Here is a 17,323-nt window from a genome sequence, read left to right on the forward strand (position 1 = left end):
GCAGAAATGGGGTCTAGTGACTCGTCTGAATGTCTGTTCCAAACCTTAAGAACAAAACTGGATGACATTTTCCCAGAAATCTCCAAGAAGAACCCTGCAGGCACATCACAAGGAAGGGAAAAGGCCATTAAAGGGAAGATATGGTATATAACTGAGCTACAGAAATTACAATGCATCACCAAAACACTCAGAGACCAAATAACAATAGCTGTAAATCTTCCAGCTAAAGACCTGCTGCAATGTAACTATTTTAGAGTCAAAAAATCTACAAAAAGGCAGTGGAGGATGTATAAAAGAAACACAATGAGAAGTTCATTAAAGAGGCTCATAATCCATGTAAATCAGCATGTAATCTGGTATATGAGCACAGAAAGAAGCCTACTTCTGTCTTAAATTCCGGTAGTCCTGATGCCTTCAACCAGTACTTTGTTAGTGTAGTGGAAAGTACAATAGTGAAATTCCAGTTTCAGGATTAGATCCCACAGCCAATATAAAAAGTGTAAGATGCATATTTAAAATCTTGGAGGAAAGACACCCTGAGGATCTTGTAAAAGTAGCGAAGTTCTATAAGCATTCAGAGTGTCCATATATCTATGCTATGCCCTGCACAGTACTGAAGAAAATAATGCCAGAGCTTGCTCAGTCATTAGCCACAGTAATTAACAAGTGTTTATCTTATAGTGTCTTCCCAGATTTCCTGAAGGTGACACGGCCAGTACCAGTCTACAAAAAAGGCGACCCATGTAAAGTGGCCAGCTTCAGACCTACTTCAATAATACCCACTCTTGCTAAGTCATGGAGTCCATAGCGAAACATCAGATACAAAATTACTTTGAAAACAATAAACTCTTCCAGGACACACAGCATAGTTTTCGCAAGGGAAAGTCAACAGTTACAATGGTACTGGACTTAATCACGGAGATATGGGAAGAGCTTGAAGATAGAGAGTGTGGCTCTGGCGCTCTGTGATTTGAGCAAGGCGTTTGATTGCATCTCACACGAGATAGTAATTAATAAACTCAAGTGCTATGGTACTGAAGGTGCGGTCCTAGTTACTCTTCAATCCTATATTGAAAACCGAAGACAAATATTATCAGTCCATGGAGCAACCTCCCAAGAGCAAAAATTGGAGCATGGTGTACCCCAGGGATTTGTCATAGAACCTCAGCGATCTGTGATAGGAACTCTCCTGTTCCTTATGTATGTCAGTAATATAGGTTGTATCTACGACATTCTCCAGTTTGCTGATGATAACACACTCTTTGACAAGGGAAAACGGATAAGCAAGCTCAGTTGGCGGAAGATGTACTCTTTGATAGCATTAAAGAGTGCTTCATCTAAAATAAAATGAAAATGAATTAAGAAAAAGCACAACACATGACATGCAATCTCAGCTACGTTGGCTGCCAGGATAACATTGAGGCTGTCAAACTACTAGGCTTCATGGTGAACAAATTGACAATGAACAAGCACGCAGAGTATATGTGTTCCGAGTTCTCTCGTGTTATACAGGGTGTTACAAAAAGGTACGGCCAAACTTTCAGGAAACATTCCTCACACAGAAATAAAGAAAAGATGTTATGTGAACATGTGTCCAGAAACGCTTAATTTCCATGTTAGAGCTCATTTTAGTTCCGTCGGTATGTACTGTACTTCCTCGATTCACCGCCAGTTGGCCCAATTGAAGGAAGGCAATGTTGACTTCGGTGCTTGTATTGACATACGACTCATTGCTCTACAGTACTAGCATCAAGCAAATCAGTGCGTAGCATCAACAGGTGATGTCTCGATTAGGCCCCATGTTCTTTCACCTATGCTCAATGGAGCACGTTATCATGATTTCATACGGGATACTCTACCTGTATTGCTAGAACATGTGCCTTTACAACTACGACACAACATGTGGTTCATGCACGATGGAGCTCCTGCACATTTCAGTCGAAGTGTTCGTACGCTTCTCAACAACAGATTCGGTGACCAATGGATTGGTAGAGGCAGACCAATTCATGGCCTCCACGCTCTCCTGACCTCAACCCTCTTGATTGTCATTTATGGGGGCATTTGAAAGCTCTTGTCTACGCAACCCCGGTACCAAATGTAGAGACTCTTCGTGGTCGTATTGTGGACGGCTGTGATATAATACGCCATTCTCCAGTGCTGCATCAGCGCATCAGGGATTCCATGCGACGGAGGGTGGATGCATATATCATCGCTAACGGTGGACATTTTGAACATTTCCTGTAACAAAGTGTTTGAAGTCACGCTGGTACGTTCTGTTGCTGTGTGTTTACATTTCATGATTAATGTGATTTGAAGAGAAGTAATGAAATGAGTTCTAATATGGAAAGTAAGCGTTTCCAGACACATGTCCACAGCACATATTTTCTTTCTTTGTGTGTGAGGTATGTTTCCTGAAAGTTTGGCCGTACCTTTTTGTAACACCCTGTATACCTGCTACGAAAACTAAAATGTATATTAACTGACCAGTAACTACTAACAGTTTATTATGCACTCTTTCACAGCCATATTAATCATGGTCTGCTGTTATGGGGACACTCTGCAGGTTGTAAGGAGGCGTTAATGCTACAAAAAAAAAAAAAAAAAAAGAAAAAGCTGTCAGGATCACTACATCAAGTAAAAAACAGGAGCCGTGCAAACCTATATTTACCAAGTTAGGGATAAAGACAGTATTCAGCCAATATGTGTTTCTGTGCCTCAGAAGTGTAAAGGAAAACCAAGACAAGACATTCATAATCACAACAAGAGGAACATTGAAGTACCAAGTTGTCGCCTGACTTGAACACAAGACAGTTTTCCAGTTTTCCCTAAAAATGTTCAATGCACTGGACCGAGAAGTGCAGTCTCTGCTGCTAGGACTATCGAAAAGGACAATTGCACAAGACTTGAAAGAACACCCATCATATTCTATTGGAGAATTTTTCAACAATGACCAAAGTGAATGCACAATGTAATATTGTCTTAATATGTTACGTCTGCCCTTAATGTGAATACTTTTCTGTGTGTTGTATAAAGTTGCAACCAAATCTCATATGTGTAAGCCTGGCGCAGTCTGTCCAGTCACGACTGAGAAATGACGCTAGTAGTAAAGTAATAAAGATTAAATCAGAAACTGGGTCACCTGTTTTTCAGGCGCCGTACTTGACTAGACTAGCAAATTCGCTTCAGATCTTTACATGTAAACACAACATCGAAGAACGGTTTACGAAATTCGGTTTTCGTCTTTCGGAAGATTTGTCGCACGTAAACGTAGTTTCTGTCAAAACTTCAATTTCAACGCGTGTGGTACATTTACATACGATATATGTTCCGAAAGAAGAAAATCGAATTTCGGAAACCGTTCCTCGTTTCGTGTTTATATTTGAAGGTGTGAAGGGGATTTGCTAGTCCAGTTAAATGTGACATTTGGAAAACAGCTGTTCTAGTTTCTAATTTAGTCGGCACAGTCGCTATTTCTCTCCATTTAAATATTAGAGATAATTTAATGCTCAGTCTAGTATTTCTGCTTCTTCTTCGCTGCACAATAAGTCACTCCGTCCATATTAGTCGTATATTTTGAAACTAAGTCTAACCTGACAAGCCAAGCACATTTAAAAACGGTTGTGCGTGTACATGGGAGCGAAAATCGATTGTTGAAATGGAAAACTGGCAGCTAGAAGCAGATTTGGAGAATTGATTATGTATTGTTTACATGAACAACCATAAACGGTATTGTGAAATCGGTTTAGGAAATCCGGTTTGGAGATCCCCATATGAACATAGTGAATGTGACGTGTTTTGACGTTTCGTTCCGTACGGGTAACACCAAGGGTGAATCGACATGCAATCACACTGTTTGAATGGGGCGCACAAAACCGGATTTCGTAAACCGATTTCCCAATATCGCTTCTGGATGGTCATGTAAACCCTTCAAAATCGAGTCTGGAAATCCGCTTTTGGTTGCTGGTTTTCCAGTTCCGCAATCGAGTTGCGCTCCCATGTAATCTGAACTTCGGCTCTCAGGTTTCGTCTTCTTCTTACAAATTTTCGTCTAATCTGGACGAAGTGGCTTTTCGTACAGCGAAGGATAAGGATATTAGACTGAAGCTGTTTACACCTCGGCTAACTGAAGAAAACAGCGAATGTGCGACTAAATCATAAACTGTAACAGCTGTTTTCCAGGCGCCTTACTTAGCTGGGGTTGCATATCTGCTTCAGGCCTTAACATCTAAAAACACAACATCAGAAAAAGGTTTCAGAAATTCGGGTTTCATATTTCGGAAGATGTGTGGCATGTGAACGCAGTGAGTCTTTGGTGGTCCGTGCCAATCTAGGAAGTTAGAAAATCTATGAATATTTCGATAGTCGATTGTGTCGACAGAGCTGTCGCACTCGCATGTTTGGGTAGTGTGGCTGATCGAATGATGGTGTCTAGTGTGTTTGTTGTTATTTTAGTTATTGACGTGGGTGGCGAGCGTTCAAACACAAAATGGTGCAGGAAACAATGTGTTGACTGACATCAGTACTAATGCCGCATAACAAATGTCAGTGAAATTGATACGTAGACTCCTTTTAAAACGACACGGAAGATGGCATTCCTGAAACACAAGTGTTTATAGAGGATGATGAAGATTTCATAATAATATTGTACATAGCCAGTGGAGTTTACCATGGCTCATTCTGGAAGTTCAGATCATTCGACAAGTTTTCCAGCGCCGATTTGGGCGCCATCAATTCCACCTCCACCGTATGTTCCATCGGAATGGGCAACATCAGAGGCCGCAGTGTTCCAGCCTGCTGTAAACACGCTATTTTCTTTTCCACCTTGCAGCAACGCTCCACCTCCACCAGTACCGCCATGTCCTCCACATCAGCAGGTGACGATACCCTTCAATAATCCTGTAAACCAAGTTCCACCTCCTGGCGCTCCTTACCGTACTTACAGTCAACCACATGGACAGCAAGATGGAGATTGTAATCGCTTCATTAGTTGTCAGAACCAGAAGATAGAAGGAAACTCTCAGTCTGTGTATGTGCCACCGTATCCACCACCTGTAGCACCAGTAACTTCAAGTATTTCAGTGTCATATCCTGCAAATTTTTCTCAGGTTAGTAATGTACAGAATAATTCTCAGTGGTCAAATGATGTTCCAGTTCCAGTAAATCCCTGGTACAATAAGGATCTTCCTCAGAATTCTGTTTTAAACTGTTATGGTATTAATGACTCTGGTTCCCACCAAAATTTGCCTTTTGGACCTGATGCGACGGAGGCATGGGGATTACTTCCCAAATCGTTGGGCAAAAATCCACATATTAGCAGTGAAGCGGAGAAAAGTAATCGTAGGGGACGCCGTCATTCTCCAGGGAGATCAGATCGTAGTAAGCCAGAGAGGAGAAACAATCGTGATGAAAACAGTGAAAGGCGACGAACTCGTGAAAGAAGTGTATCCAGTCATCCTAGTCCGCGCAGAAAGCGATCCTATAGTCCCGATCGTTCAAATAAAAGGCGTAGTCGAGAAAGGTCCCACAGTCGTAAATATGATAAGCGAACTAGTGAACCTGACTATAGATCTGGATCTTCATCTAGTGACTGGCTGTCGAAGCGCAGTGATAGAAGTAGGCACCACCCTCACAGAGAAAGCAGCCGACGTTCGAAGTCACCAGACAAACGCTTATCAAATAGGTCGCAAAGGCGATATTCAAAAAGTCCTGGGAGAAAACGAAGTGTGGATAGGAGGCCTAGCGATAACCCAGTCATTAATTCTAGTGAGAAGGAACTCAGTGTGTCAGTTTTGTGCAGCAGTACGGAAGAGTCAGCCAGAAGATCATGTTCACCGAAGTCAGACAACAAGCAGGAGAAATCGAAAGAAAAAATCAAGAAAGTATATTCGGAAAGAGATGCTCTTTTACGGAAGTGGAGGTGAGTAACATGCAAACAAATTTTCTTATAATACTGATTACATAGGCCTACAGAGAAACGTCATTCTGATGACAGTTCTTAAATACAAGAATTCTTAAACCCAAGAATAATTTCGTGTAGGTAGTGAGGAACACCAGTTCATGCTTCTTTTTTTTTTTAATGTAATTTCATTTGAACACCAGTTCTTATAAATTGTCACAGAAGTCTTTAACATCTATTTTATAAGAAACAGATGTAGTGTCTTATAACTTTAAATAGTCTTAACGAAACATGTAAGAAAAAAGCAACAACACAGCCCATTGGGGTTGGTGAGAAGTAAGATAAAAAAAGATATATGTAGCTTAGTGGCTTCCACAATACTTGTGCTTGTGAAATGTCTGAAAATTGGTAAATAAATGTCAGCTGAAGATCCTGAGAAGAAAACCAACGGGCAGTATGTTAACAAGAGGCAACAAATGGCTCAACACTTTTGTAAAAACATTGTTTGTTTACTTAAATGACTGCTAGAAGGGAGTAATCAAGTTTATATGTTAAACTTTGTGTCTTTTTTGCAGTCTGAACAACCTACCTGAAGATTTTATTTCCTTGCATGGCACATAATGTTACAATTAAGAATTATAGAAGGCAGTATGGAATAATTTTACTGTATAAGCATAATCCTTAACTTGTGCAAGTATTTACCTTTCTCAGGAACATGTTTGAGCAGTTCAGTTTACAGTTTGTATCTTGAATTTGTTTACAGCATTAACATGGATCAAAAGGGATGTATTGTTCTAGGCAGGTGTCTGTTGACTTTTTTGTGCAGATTCCTCAGTTTTCTTATCCTTTTGTAACAGACAGTTTTCAGTTGATTTTCCCAAGTAATTATCTCCAGGCCTCTTAATTTATTGCTTTTATTGATTTTAGTATGTTGGTTTATGTTGTTACATATTTCATTTTTTCAACACAATATTAAGTGCTACTAGTAAGACTAGAGATTGGAGAGGAAGGCATAATTGTAACTGAAATGAAAATGAAATGAAAGCGTGGAGGACGTGTATGGTTTTCTACACAAGTGGAAGGTAGATGGGCCAAGAATGTTCTTTGCTGGATTCCCATATATAATGAAACACTGAGATGGAGAATGGATAGATTACATAACAAAACATGCAGGAGCAGCATATATGTGTAACAATGAAGGCAAAATGTATTGAAACTTTTAAAGGAGATCATCCATTAGTGGTTGGCTATGACTTAAGTGCTATTAGCAGAGTTCTTGACATCACATAAATATGCCCTATAGTTGTAATTATTTAGATAATCCTGATTGGAACACTTAAATACTACAAATGGGAAAAAAAACCTTTGTTTTAAGAAAGGTAGAAAATATTCAAAGGAACAGTTGCGCATTTTCATATTTTTAATTTTCTAACCTGCTACTAGGCATATAACATTTCATGGCTGAAGTCATTTCATTTGTTTTATTAATAGTTGTTGGTCTTCAGAGCCACAGTCCATTAACAGTCTGTCAGTTAGTAAAAATACTTTTTTATTGCAGAATGAGTTTCATTTAAAACATTGTTGGTGAAATGTTACAGAATAAATATGTTTCCGGAAAATAACCATCCTGGAATTGCCTAAAATCGATTTTTTTTTTCCTGTCCAAACTATTTTGATGTGCTTCAAGAAACCAAAAGTGAATACCAAGGTACTGTCCATCATATATGCTATGATCTCACCAAGAACCCAGAAAGTTATCAGGTGTCAGTTCTGGGACTTCTGTTTTGTACTTTTCTTCTTTATTTGCTTTTTCTGCTTTCTGCTGCCATTACATTGATTTCTGTGTGGTGCAGTGATGAATATAGCTCTGCAAGTGAGGGATAGTTACCCATACATAGCCAGTAACATTATATGGCATATCTTGAAGGCCTATAAGGTCATATGAAGGGCTAGGTAACTGGGATCCATCTTTATATAGGACATTGTCCCTCAACTGTGGGCATGTGTAGAAACAGGGAAGAAGAGCAGTTGAGACTCTAGAATTGCCATTTTTGATACTATAAAACTTGATAAATTCTCATTGGTTATTAACAAAAATAACCAGCAAAAACATCACTGGTTAAGAAACAGGAAATAAATTTTACAGTTGCTTTCTCAGTTTATGCCATCAATAACACTACTTGCTTACAAAAATACACATCTGATAATTAATTTATTGGAGTATTTGAATGCCTTCTATGTTTTTTAAAGTTGACACGCTTAATTAAGTTTAATAATACGTGTTTTCACACTTTTTTCCTCTCAGCTAGTGCATAAAGTGGTATCTTTCCTTCTTGGTTGATGAGTTTGGGTCCATAGACGAAGTACAGGAGGATACGACTGTGGTACAGTAGATTGTGTTTTTTAGAATCTACTGCAATGCTAAATGTGGTATCAGTAAACCATGATGGGTCTTCTTTGACCATGGACAATTGGTGGACTACTGTTGTGATAAAGGTGTACTGCAGGAGGATAAGATGTCTTTGAGGAAATTGGGGAAGGATGTTTAGCAGTCATGTTTATCTTATGCTGAAAACTGGCATTGAACTTGCTCACCAGCATTGTAGAATCTTCTTTTTCCGGAGCTGAATAATAACTGAGAGAAGGGACAAGGGATGGATTGGGAACAATGTTTTCATAATTTTCTGTAAATCTCCACATTTGTCTTGAATGAAGGGCAGTGCTGAAATCTCCTCTATTGTAAGCACAAGACTGTTGAATGCAAGCATGCAAACTTGTAGGCATTATGTTGTACATGTGCCAGATGTCAGTTTGTGGGGTCGACCGAAGCGTCCGATCCCACCCGTCAGGTTTGACCCGTGACGTAAGGCTATTGTGGTGTGTGAACATCACGATGGCGCGGAATTTAGTTTGTGAGAGAGACGTGTTTGTAGGAGTCGTTTTGATGCGATCGGTGGTGCTCTCTGGTGGTGTGTTAGGTGATGTTTTTGGTTTAGTTTGCGAGTGTGGCGTCGTGTGTGAATTTTGGTAAATTGTTTTTTTTTTATGTCTTTGGTAGGTATGGATATGACTGACAGGGTCAACGGTTTTCGGTTGTCGGCTATGATGGGGGACGGTGCATTGTCTCTAATAAAATTTCTTCAACTATTCGGATTTTTGGATGAAGTCGTGAAGTGCTCAGTATGTCGTGAAGAAATGAGGCTTGCTTAAAGTTCCGGCGTCTCGGACCAGGGACGGCTGTATGTGGAGATGTCGTAAGGATAACAGGTCAAGGGAAGTGTTCGATCCCAATGTGTGGCTGTGAATGTTGGTATTGGTATCGGGAGATGTTTTTGAGCTATATAGGTCAAGGGAAGTGTTAGGTCCTAATTTATGGGATCGGGAGCTGCTGTTGAGCTATATAGGTCAATGAAAGTGTCCGATCCCAGATGATATTTTGCTTAGTGGTATTTGGGGAGTTTTGTGATGTCTGTCTTTTGTCATTTTGCGTGGTTTTGTATGGAGGTGGGTGTGTAAATTTGTTTATATTTAGTTTGTCCCCACCCAAAAATCCCCTATTTCCCGCACTTGCCCCCTTAGTGTCCTTAGGCTTTTTGTGGAACGTGTGTGTGTGTGTGTGTGTGTGTGTGTGTTTTGATGTATTTTCATCCTCATAATGTGTACGTAACGACTTAATATGTGCCATATTGGAATTGTGGTTTATGGTTCTTTCCGCCATATTTGTGACGTCATGGGTCAAAGCAGACGGGCGGGATCTGACGCTTCCGTATTTCCATTTTGTGGGATGGAGTTCCATGCCTGTTGCACTCCCTCAGTCAATACAGGGACAGTTAATGCTGTTTGTAGATGACGTTGGAGCTGTTATCTGATGATGTCCCAAATGTGCTTGATTGGAGACAGAGTTGATGACCGAGCAGGCAAAGGCAACATACTGACACACTGTAGAATGTGTTGGATAATAACAGCAGTACAAGGGTGAGTGTTATCTTCTTGGAAAACACCCTGTGGAATGCTGTGGCACACCAGGTCAAATTGCTAGATTGACGTATGAATTTGCAGTCATGGTGCATGGGATAACCATGACTGTGCTCCTTACTGTCATACAAACCTGCACTCTTGACCGTAACCCCAGGTGTAGGTCCAGTGTGTCTAGCATGCAGACTGGTTGGTTGCAGGTCCTCAATTCGCCTCCTTTTAACCAACAAACAGCCATCACTGGCACCGAGCCAGATCCCACTTTCATCACAAAACGTAACAGACCTCAATCTTGTCCTCCAAGGACCTCTCGCTTAACACCACTGAAGTTGCAGAGGGTGGTAAAGTGCATGCCAGAGGGAGTGTGGCTCAAAGCTGTTCTTGAAGTAATCAATTTGTAAAAGTTCATTGTGTCACTGTGGTGCCAACTGGTGCTGAAATTGCTTCTGTAGATGAAATGCAATCTACCGGAGCCATTTCTCAAACACAGTGGTCTTGCCCGTTGGTAGTATTACATGATTATCCGGAGATTGGTTATCTTGTGACTGTACAGTCTCGTGACCACCACTGCCAGCAATTATGTACAGTGACCACATTCACACAAAGACTTTCTGCAGTATCTTAGAAGGAACATCCAGCTTCTCGTAGTCCTATTACACAATCTTGTTCAAACTCAGTGAGGTGTTGTTAATGGCGTCTTTGTCGCCCTAAAGGTATTCTTGACTGTCATCAACTCGCGATGTCCAATCTCAATGATAATTGATGCTCACAACCATTACAGCATCTATTTAAACCAAACCTAATTTGCATCCTCATAGTGCACTACTAGTGCCACTCTTATGCAACTGGTGTGAAATTTGAATAAATGTAATCTTTCGAATATAGAAACACGCCTACCAACTTTCATTTATGTCACATAACTCCCCCCCATGGACCTTGCCGTTGGTGGGGAGGCTTGCGTGCCTCAGCGATACAGATAGCCGTACCGTAGGTGCAACCACAACGGAGGGGTATCTGTTGAGAGGCCAGACAAACGTGTGGTTCCTGAAGAGGGGCAGCAGCCTTTTCAGTAGTTGCAGGGGCAACAGTCTGGATGATTGACTGATCTGGCCTTGTATCAATAACCAAAACGGCCTTGCTGTGCTGGTACTGCGAACGGCTGAAAGCAAGGGGAAACTACAGCCGTAATTTTTCCCGAGGGCATGCAGCTTTACTGTATGATTACATGATGATGGCGTCCTCTTGGGTAAAATATTCCGGAGGTAAAATAGTCCCCCATTCGGATCTCCGGGCGGGGACTACTCAAGAGGATGTCGTTATCAGGAGAAAGAAAACTGGCGTTCTACGGATCGGAGCGTGGAATGTCAGATCCCTTAATCGGGCAGGTAGGTTAGAAAATTTAAAAAGGGAAATGGATAGGTTGAAGTTAGATATAGTGGGAATTAGTGAAGTTCGGTGGCAGGAGGAACAAGACTTCTGGTCAGGTGACTACAGGGTTATAAACACAAAATCAAATAGGGGTAATGCAGGAGTAGGTTTAATAATGAATAGGAAAATAGGAATGCGGGTAAGCTACTACAAACAGCATAGTGAACGCATTATTGTGGCCAAGATAGATACGAAGCCCACGCCTACTACAGTAGTACAAGTTTATATGCCAACTATCTCTGCAGATGATGAAGAAACTGAAGAGATGTATGATGAAATAAAAGAAATTATTCAGATTGTGAAGGGAGACGAAAATTTAATAGTCATGGGTGACTGGAATTCGAGTGTAGGAAAAGGGAGAGAAGGAAACATAGTAGGTGAATATGGATTGGGGGACAGAAATGAAAGAGGAAGCCGCCTGGTCGAATTTTGCACAGAGCACAACATAATCATAACTAACATTTGGTTTAAGAATCATGAAAGAAGGTTGTATACATGGAAGAACCCTGGCGATACTAAAAGGTATCAGATAGATTATATAATGGTAAGACAGAGATTTAGGAACCAGGTTTTAAATTGTAAGACATTTCCAGGGGCAGATGTGGACTCTGACCACAATCTATTGGTTATGACCTGTAGATTAAAACTGAAGAAACTGCAAAAAGGTGGGAATTTAAGGAGATGGGACCTGGATAAACTAAAAGAACCAGAGGTTGTACAGAGATTCAGGGAGAGCATAAGGGAGCAATTGACAGGAATGGGGGAAATAAATACAGTAGAAGAAGAATGGGTGGCTTTGAGGGATGAAGTAGTGAAGGCAGCAGAGGATCAAGTAGGTAAAAAGACGAGGGCTAGTAGAAATCCTTGGGTAACAGAAGAAATATTGAATTTAATTGATGAAAGGAAAAAATATAAAAATGCACTAAGTGAAACAGGCAAAAAGGAATACAAACGTCTCAAAAATGAGATCGACAGGAAGTGCAAAATGGCTAAGCAGGGATGGCTAGAGGACAAATGTAAGGATGTAGAGGCCTATCTCACTAGGGGTAAGATAGATACCGCCTACAGGAAAATTAAAGAGACCTTTGGAGATAAGAGAACGACTTGTATGAATATCAAGAGCTCAGATGGAAACCCAGTTCTAAGCAAAGAAGGGAAAGCAGAAAGGTGGAAGGAGTATATAGAGGGTCTATACAAGGGCGATGTACTTGAGGACAATATTATGGAAATGGAAGAGGATGTAGATGAAGATGAAATGGGAGATATGATACTGCGTGAAGAGTTTGACAGAGCACTGAAAGACCTGAGTCGAAACAAGGCCCCCGGAGTAGACAATATTCCATTGGAACTACTGACGGCCGTGGGAGAGCCAGTCCTGACAAAGCTCTACCATCTGGTGAGCAAGATGTATGAAACAGGCGAAATACCCTCAGACTTCAAGAAGAATATAATAATTCCAATCCCAAAGAAAGCAGGTGTTGACAGATGTGAAAATTACCGAACTATCAGCTTAATAAGTCACAGCTGCAAAATACTAACACGAATTCTTTACAGACGAATGGAAAAACTAGTAGAAGCCAACCTCGGGGAAGATCAGTTTGGATTCCGTAGAAACACTGGAACACGTGAGGCAATACTGACCTTACGACTTATCTTAGAAGAAAGATTAAGGAAAGGCAAACCTACGTTTCTAGCATTTGTAGACTTAGAGAAAGCTTTTGACAATGTTGACTGGAATACTCTCTTTCAAATTCTAAAGGTGGCAGGGGTAAAATACAGGGAGCGAAAGGCTATTTACAATTTGTACAGAAACCAGATGGCAGTTATAAGAGTCGAAGGACATGAAAGGGAAGCAGTGGTTGGGAAGGGAGTAAGACAGGGTTGTAGCCTCTCCCCGATGTTGTTCAATCTGTATATTGAGCAAGCAGTAAAGGAAACAAAAGAAAAATTCGGAGTAGGTATTAAAATTCATGGAGAAGAAATAAAAACTTTGAGGTTCGCCGATGACATTGTAATTCTGTCAGAGACAGCAAAGGACTTGGAAGAGCAGTTGAACGGAATGGACAGTGTCCTGAAAGGAGGATATAAGATGAACATCAACAAAAGCAAAACAAGGATAATGGAATGTAGTCTAATTAAGTCGGGTGATGCTGAGGGAATTAGATTAGGAAATGAGGCACTTAAAGTAGTAAAGGAGTTTTGCTATTTGGGGAGCAAAATAACTGATGATGGTCGAAGTAGAGAGGATATAAAATGTAGGCTGGCAATGGCAAGGAAAGCGTTTCTGAAGAAGAGAAATTTGTTAACATCCAGTATAGATTTAAGTGTCAGGAAGTCATTTCTGAAAGTATTCGTATGGAGTGTAGCCATGTATGGAAGTGAAACATGGACGATAAATAGTTTGGACAAGAAGAGAATAGAAGCTTTCGAAATGTGGTGCTACAGAAGAATGCTGAAGATTAGATGGGTAGATCACATAACTAATGAGGAAGTATTGAATAGGATTGGGGAGAAGAGAAGTTTGTGGCACAACTTGACCAGAAGAAGGGATCGGTTGGTAGGACATGTTCTGAGGCATCAAGGGATCACCAATTTAGTATTGGAGGGCAGCGTGGAGGGTAAAAATCGTAGAGGGAGACCAAGAGATGAATACACTAAGCAGATTCAGAAGGATGTAGGTTGCAGTAGGTACTGGGAGATGAAAAAGCTTGCACAGGATAGAGTAGCATGGAGAGCTGCATCAAACCAGTCTCAGGACTGAAGACCACAACAACAACAACAACTCCTCGTTGGCATTGAATTTTTTCTGTCAGTATATGATCATTGACTGAATTGTAATTTGAAAAAGCTATCATAATCTTATCATTAAGAGGTATTATTTTATGTTAAAGGAAGACAAGTATTTCAGTTAGAAACTGTGTGTATGTCTTCTGGGAGCATAACTCACTGCACACAAATAGCCAGGCTATAATCGTTCAGTCCGCAGCTCGTGGTCTCATGGTTGCGTTCCCGCTTCCAGAGCATGGGATCCCGGGTTCGATTCCCAGTGGGGTCAGGGATTTTCACCTGCCCCGAGATGACTGGGTGTCGTGTTCTCTTCATCATCATCATCATCATCATCATCATTCATCCGCATTATGGTTGGAGGAAGGCAACGGCAAACCACCTTCATTAGGACCTTGCCTAGTACGGCCGTGCGGGTCTCCCGCATCGTTCCCCTATGCTCTGTCAAGTATTTGAAATAAGAGCATTTAGTGACTTGAAACAAACTTTACACATAATTTCAAGCATTCATGGAACTTTTCCTAACTGACGCTCACCACAAAATGATGAAATGGAAAATGTTTATCGTATACTACATTTTTACTGTCCATGCAATAAAACTTTCGCATCAGGCAAGACATTTCAGTATATTTTTTCCTTATTCGTAACTCTCTTCACAACACATTTTGCAGACAACATTCACATAGCTCACTGAATTTATGAGCAAAATTATATCATTAAATGACACATAGCTCAGGAGATGTGACATCATAAACACTGAAATGTATGAAAAACCAGCTTTTTGTTAAGATGGAGTGGAAATTACCCAGACTATACTGATCCAGTGTTTGATAATGAAAGCACATAGCAATAGCCAACAAACTTGAAACATAATTTCAGACTTTTTCTAAACTTTTTCTCATTTACATCCTTAGCATCAAATATGTAACACATTTACTCATCTGCAAAGTAATCAGACATCTGATGCTGTTTTATACATGGGAGTCTGATTCTCTAAAGAATCGATGGTGGGTAGGTTTACTAGTCCTTCCATAGTCATTTGACAGTCATAGGAGCTCAACCAATACATGCAGGACGTAATGATATTGTGGCATGCAATGTTATATGTTTGCAAATGGAGGTAACACAGGACAATGACAATACTTATTTTACTTCTACATTAGTTCTTTGCTGTGTGGAGTGTGGTGACAAGGTGATTTGAGCATAGATGAAGATGTATATTTGGTTTGAAGATGATAGTTTGATTGTGTATTGGTGAAACCAACAAATGTGACTACATGAGAGTAACAAAAGTTGTTATGGCATGTACTTCATGCATATTGGATTTCAGTGGCTTGCTTTTGTTTGCCATTTTGATGACAATATGGATTAAAGCAGATTGGTAATCATTGATAGGTTCAATATTTCATACCACTCTGTAACATTTTGTGTGTACCAGTGCTTTCCAGGTAAGTAGCTTCAAAATATTTGAATCATATGTATCCTGTAATAAATTTGTGTAAGTATTTAAGAGCTCATTGCAGTGCTTACAAAGCTAAATTATTGTGGCCATGAAGCATAGATTACTGTTGACATTCTTGTAACTTATAATTCTTTTAGGCAGAATTATTGCTCCAACATTGCAGAAATGCAAATGAAGCTGGAAGAGTTATCTAAGTTGAAACCTGAACAAATACTGGAACATGAGAAAAAAGTGTGGACACGCTCAGCACCAGCTGATCTTTATTATGCAAGAGATGAAAAGTAAGTGTTGTACCATAGTGTGGTGTTCTGTAAACTTTAGTCATTTGTGCTTGGTTTCGGATTTTTATACTGGCTTCTCATGTTAGAGGCGTATAAAATTGTGTATTGAGTCATATACTCAGATAATGATCTCTAGCCAAAAAAACTTATATTCTAATAAGGAAAAAAATGCAGAATCATAGTCTGTCCAAAATGATCTTCAAATACCTGCCAAATTAAAAAAAAATAATGAAAATAACATAAAATAACAGAAAACCTTGTAATCACAGCCTCTTTGTAGAGCAGTCGATGGTGTGATTATCTTGTGCAATCTCAGACAGTTAATGTATGCAACTGAGTCGGCACTCTTTTTGGCTGGTTTAATTTTGCTTTCTGTCTATGCTGCATCAAACTCATCAAGTCTCCATAGTTGCTACTCTTACTGTTCTCAGTAACTTATGTAAAAAATGTAGATTTTTCTCTGCCAAACACACTCTCCTCCTCCATCGCCTTTTCCTAGTAGCTAGCTCACTACTGGTAAGTGTCTCAAGATATGTCTCACTCAAATATCTCTCTAGCAGTAGACCTTTCTCCTTCTCTTATCATCACAGTACTTATTTGTTTCTCACTGTCCGCTTAGTGTCAACATATTTTTGTAGCACCACATTGAAATGTTTTTAAGTCATCCTTATTTTTGTCTAAGAACCAGCTATGGTTATACAAAATAGATTCTTATTCAAAACAATGTATTTCTCATACTTCTTCAAACATCCAATGTTTTATCCAATTTTTTGGAAAGTGATTCTGCAGTTGTTATCTCCGTGTGATTTAGTCTGATATTTTCTTCATGAAGTTAATGAAATAATGTGTTACATACTTCAAACATGACAACTTTTTTAGTAATCAGATCAAATTACTTGAGTATAAATGTTGAAGGATACTGCCTTATTCACTGTCCTGCAGAATGGCTGTAAAATTGGACCTCTCTGGCATCTTTGTGCAAAGTGTGATCAAAAAGTAAAGGGGATTTTTGTTTTGTAATTTTTCAAGTTTTGTACATCCAATTAAAAAAAAAAAATCTTGTAGGCACACATATTCCTGAAGTATGTTTGCATTTTCAGCCATTTTGAATATTTAGTTTATTTTTGACAGTGAATTTTTACTTTTGTAAAGGATAAATAAAAAAATTTACATTAAATTTTGCTTGGCAAATGGAATAAAGTGCAGCAGCACTGCATTTTTGCCAAATCTACTATGAATAAACTAAGAATTCACAAGTGGTACAAACATTTCAAAGACGGTCGAGAAGATGACAACCACCCTGGACACCCAGCGAGTCATTTAGTGATGACAGTGTGGAAGAAGTAAGGAATTGGTTATGTAAAATTGCCGAATTACCATCTGAGTGGTTGCTGATGATGTCAGCATATCCTTTATCTCATGCCAAGGGAGTTTTCGGATGTTTTGGGTGTGAATTGTGTAGAAGCAACGTTTTTCCTGAAATTATCAAATTTCAGC

The 17,323-nt window shown here is 39.8% G+C and overlaps 1 protein-coding gene across 6 annotated transcripts in view; it reads left to right on the forward strand.

The window, feature by feature from the left end:
- The first annotated feature begins 4,392 nt into the window (after window positions 1-4,392).
- The window catches only part of LOC124605120 (ribonuclease 3), a 295,599-nt gene continuing 282,668 nt past the window's right edge, over window positions 4,393-17,323 (forward strand). For all 6 annotated transcript variants that reach the window (XR_006978601.1, XR_006978602.1, XM_047136593.1 and 3 more), the window contains exons 1-2: window positions 4,393-5,917; window positions 15,683-15,826. Coding sequence is in view for 4 of the 6 variants with exons in the window: in XM_047136593.1 (XP_046992549.1) it covers window positions 4,668-5,917; window positions 15,683-15,826 (1,394 nt within the window). In the remaining 2 variants the exon portion in view is untranslated. The remainder of the gene's footprint in view (window positions 5,918-15,682; window positions 15,827-17,323) is intronic.

The sequence above is a fragment of the Schistocerca americana genome, chromosome 3 (assembly GCF_021461395.2).
Source record: "Schistocerca americana isolate TAMUIC-IGC-003095 chromosome 3, iqSchAmer2.1, whole genome shotgun sequence".
Classification (NCBI taxonomy): Eukaryota; Metazoa; Arthropoda; class Insecta; order Orthoptera; family Acrididae; genus Schistocerca; species Schistocerca americana.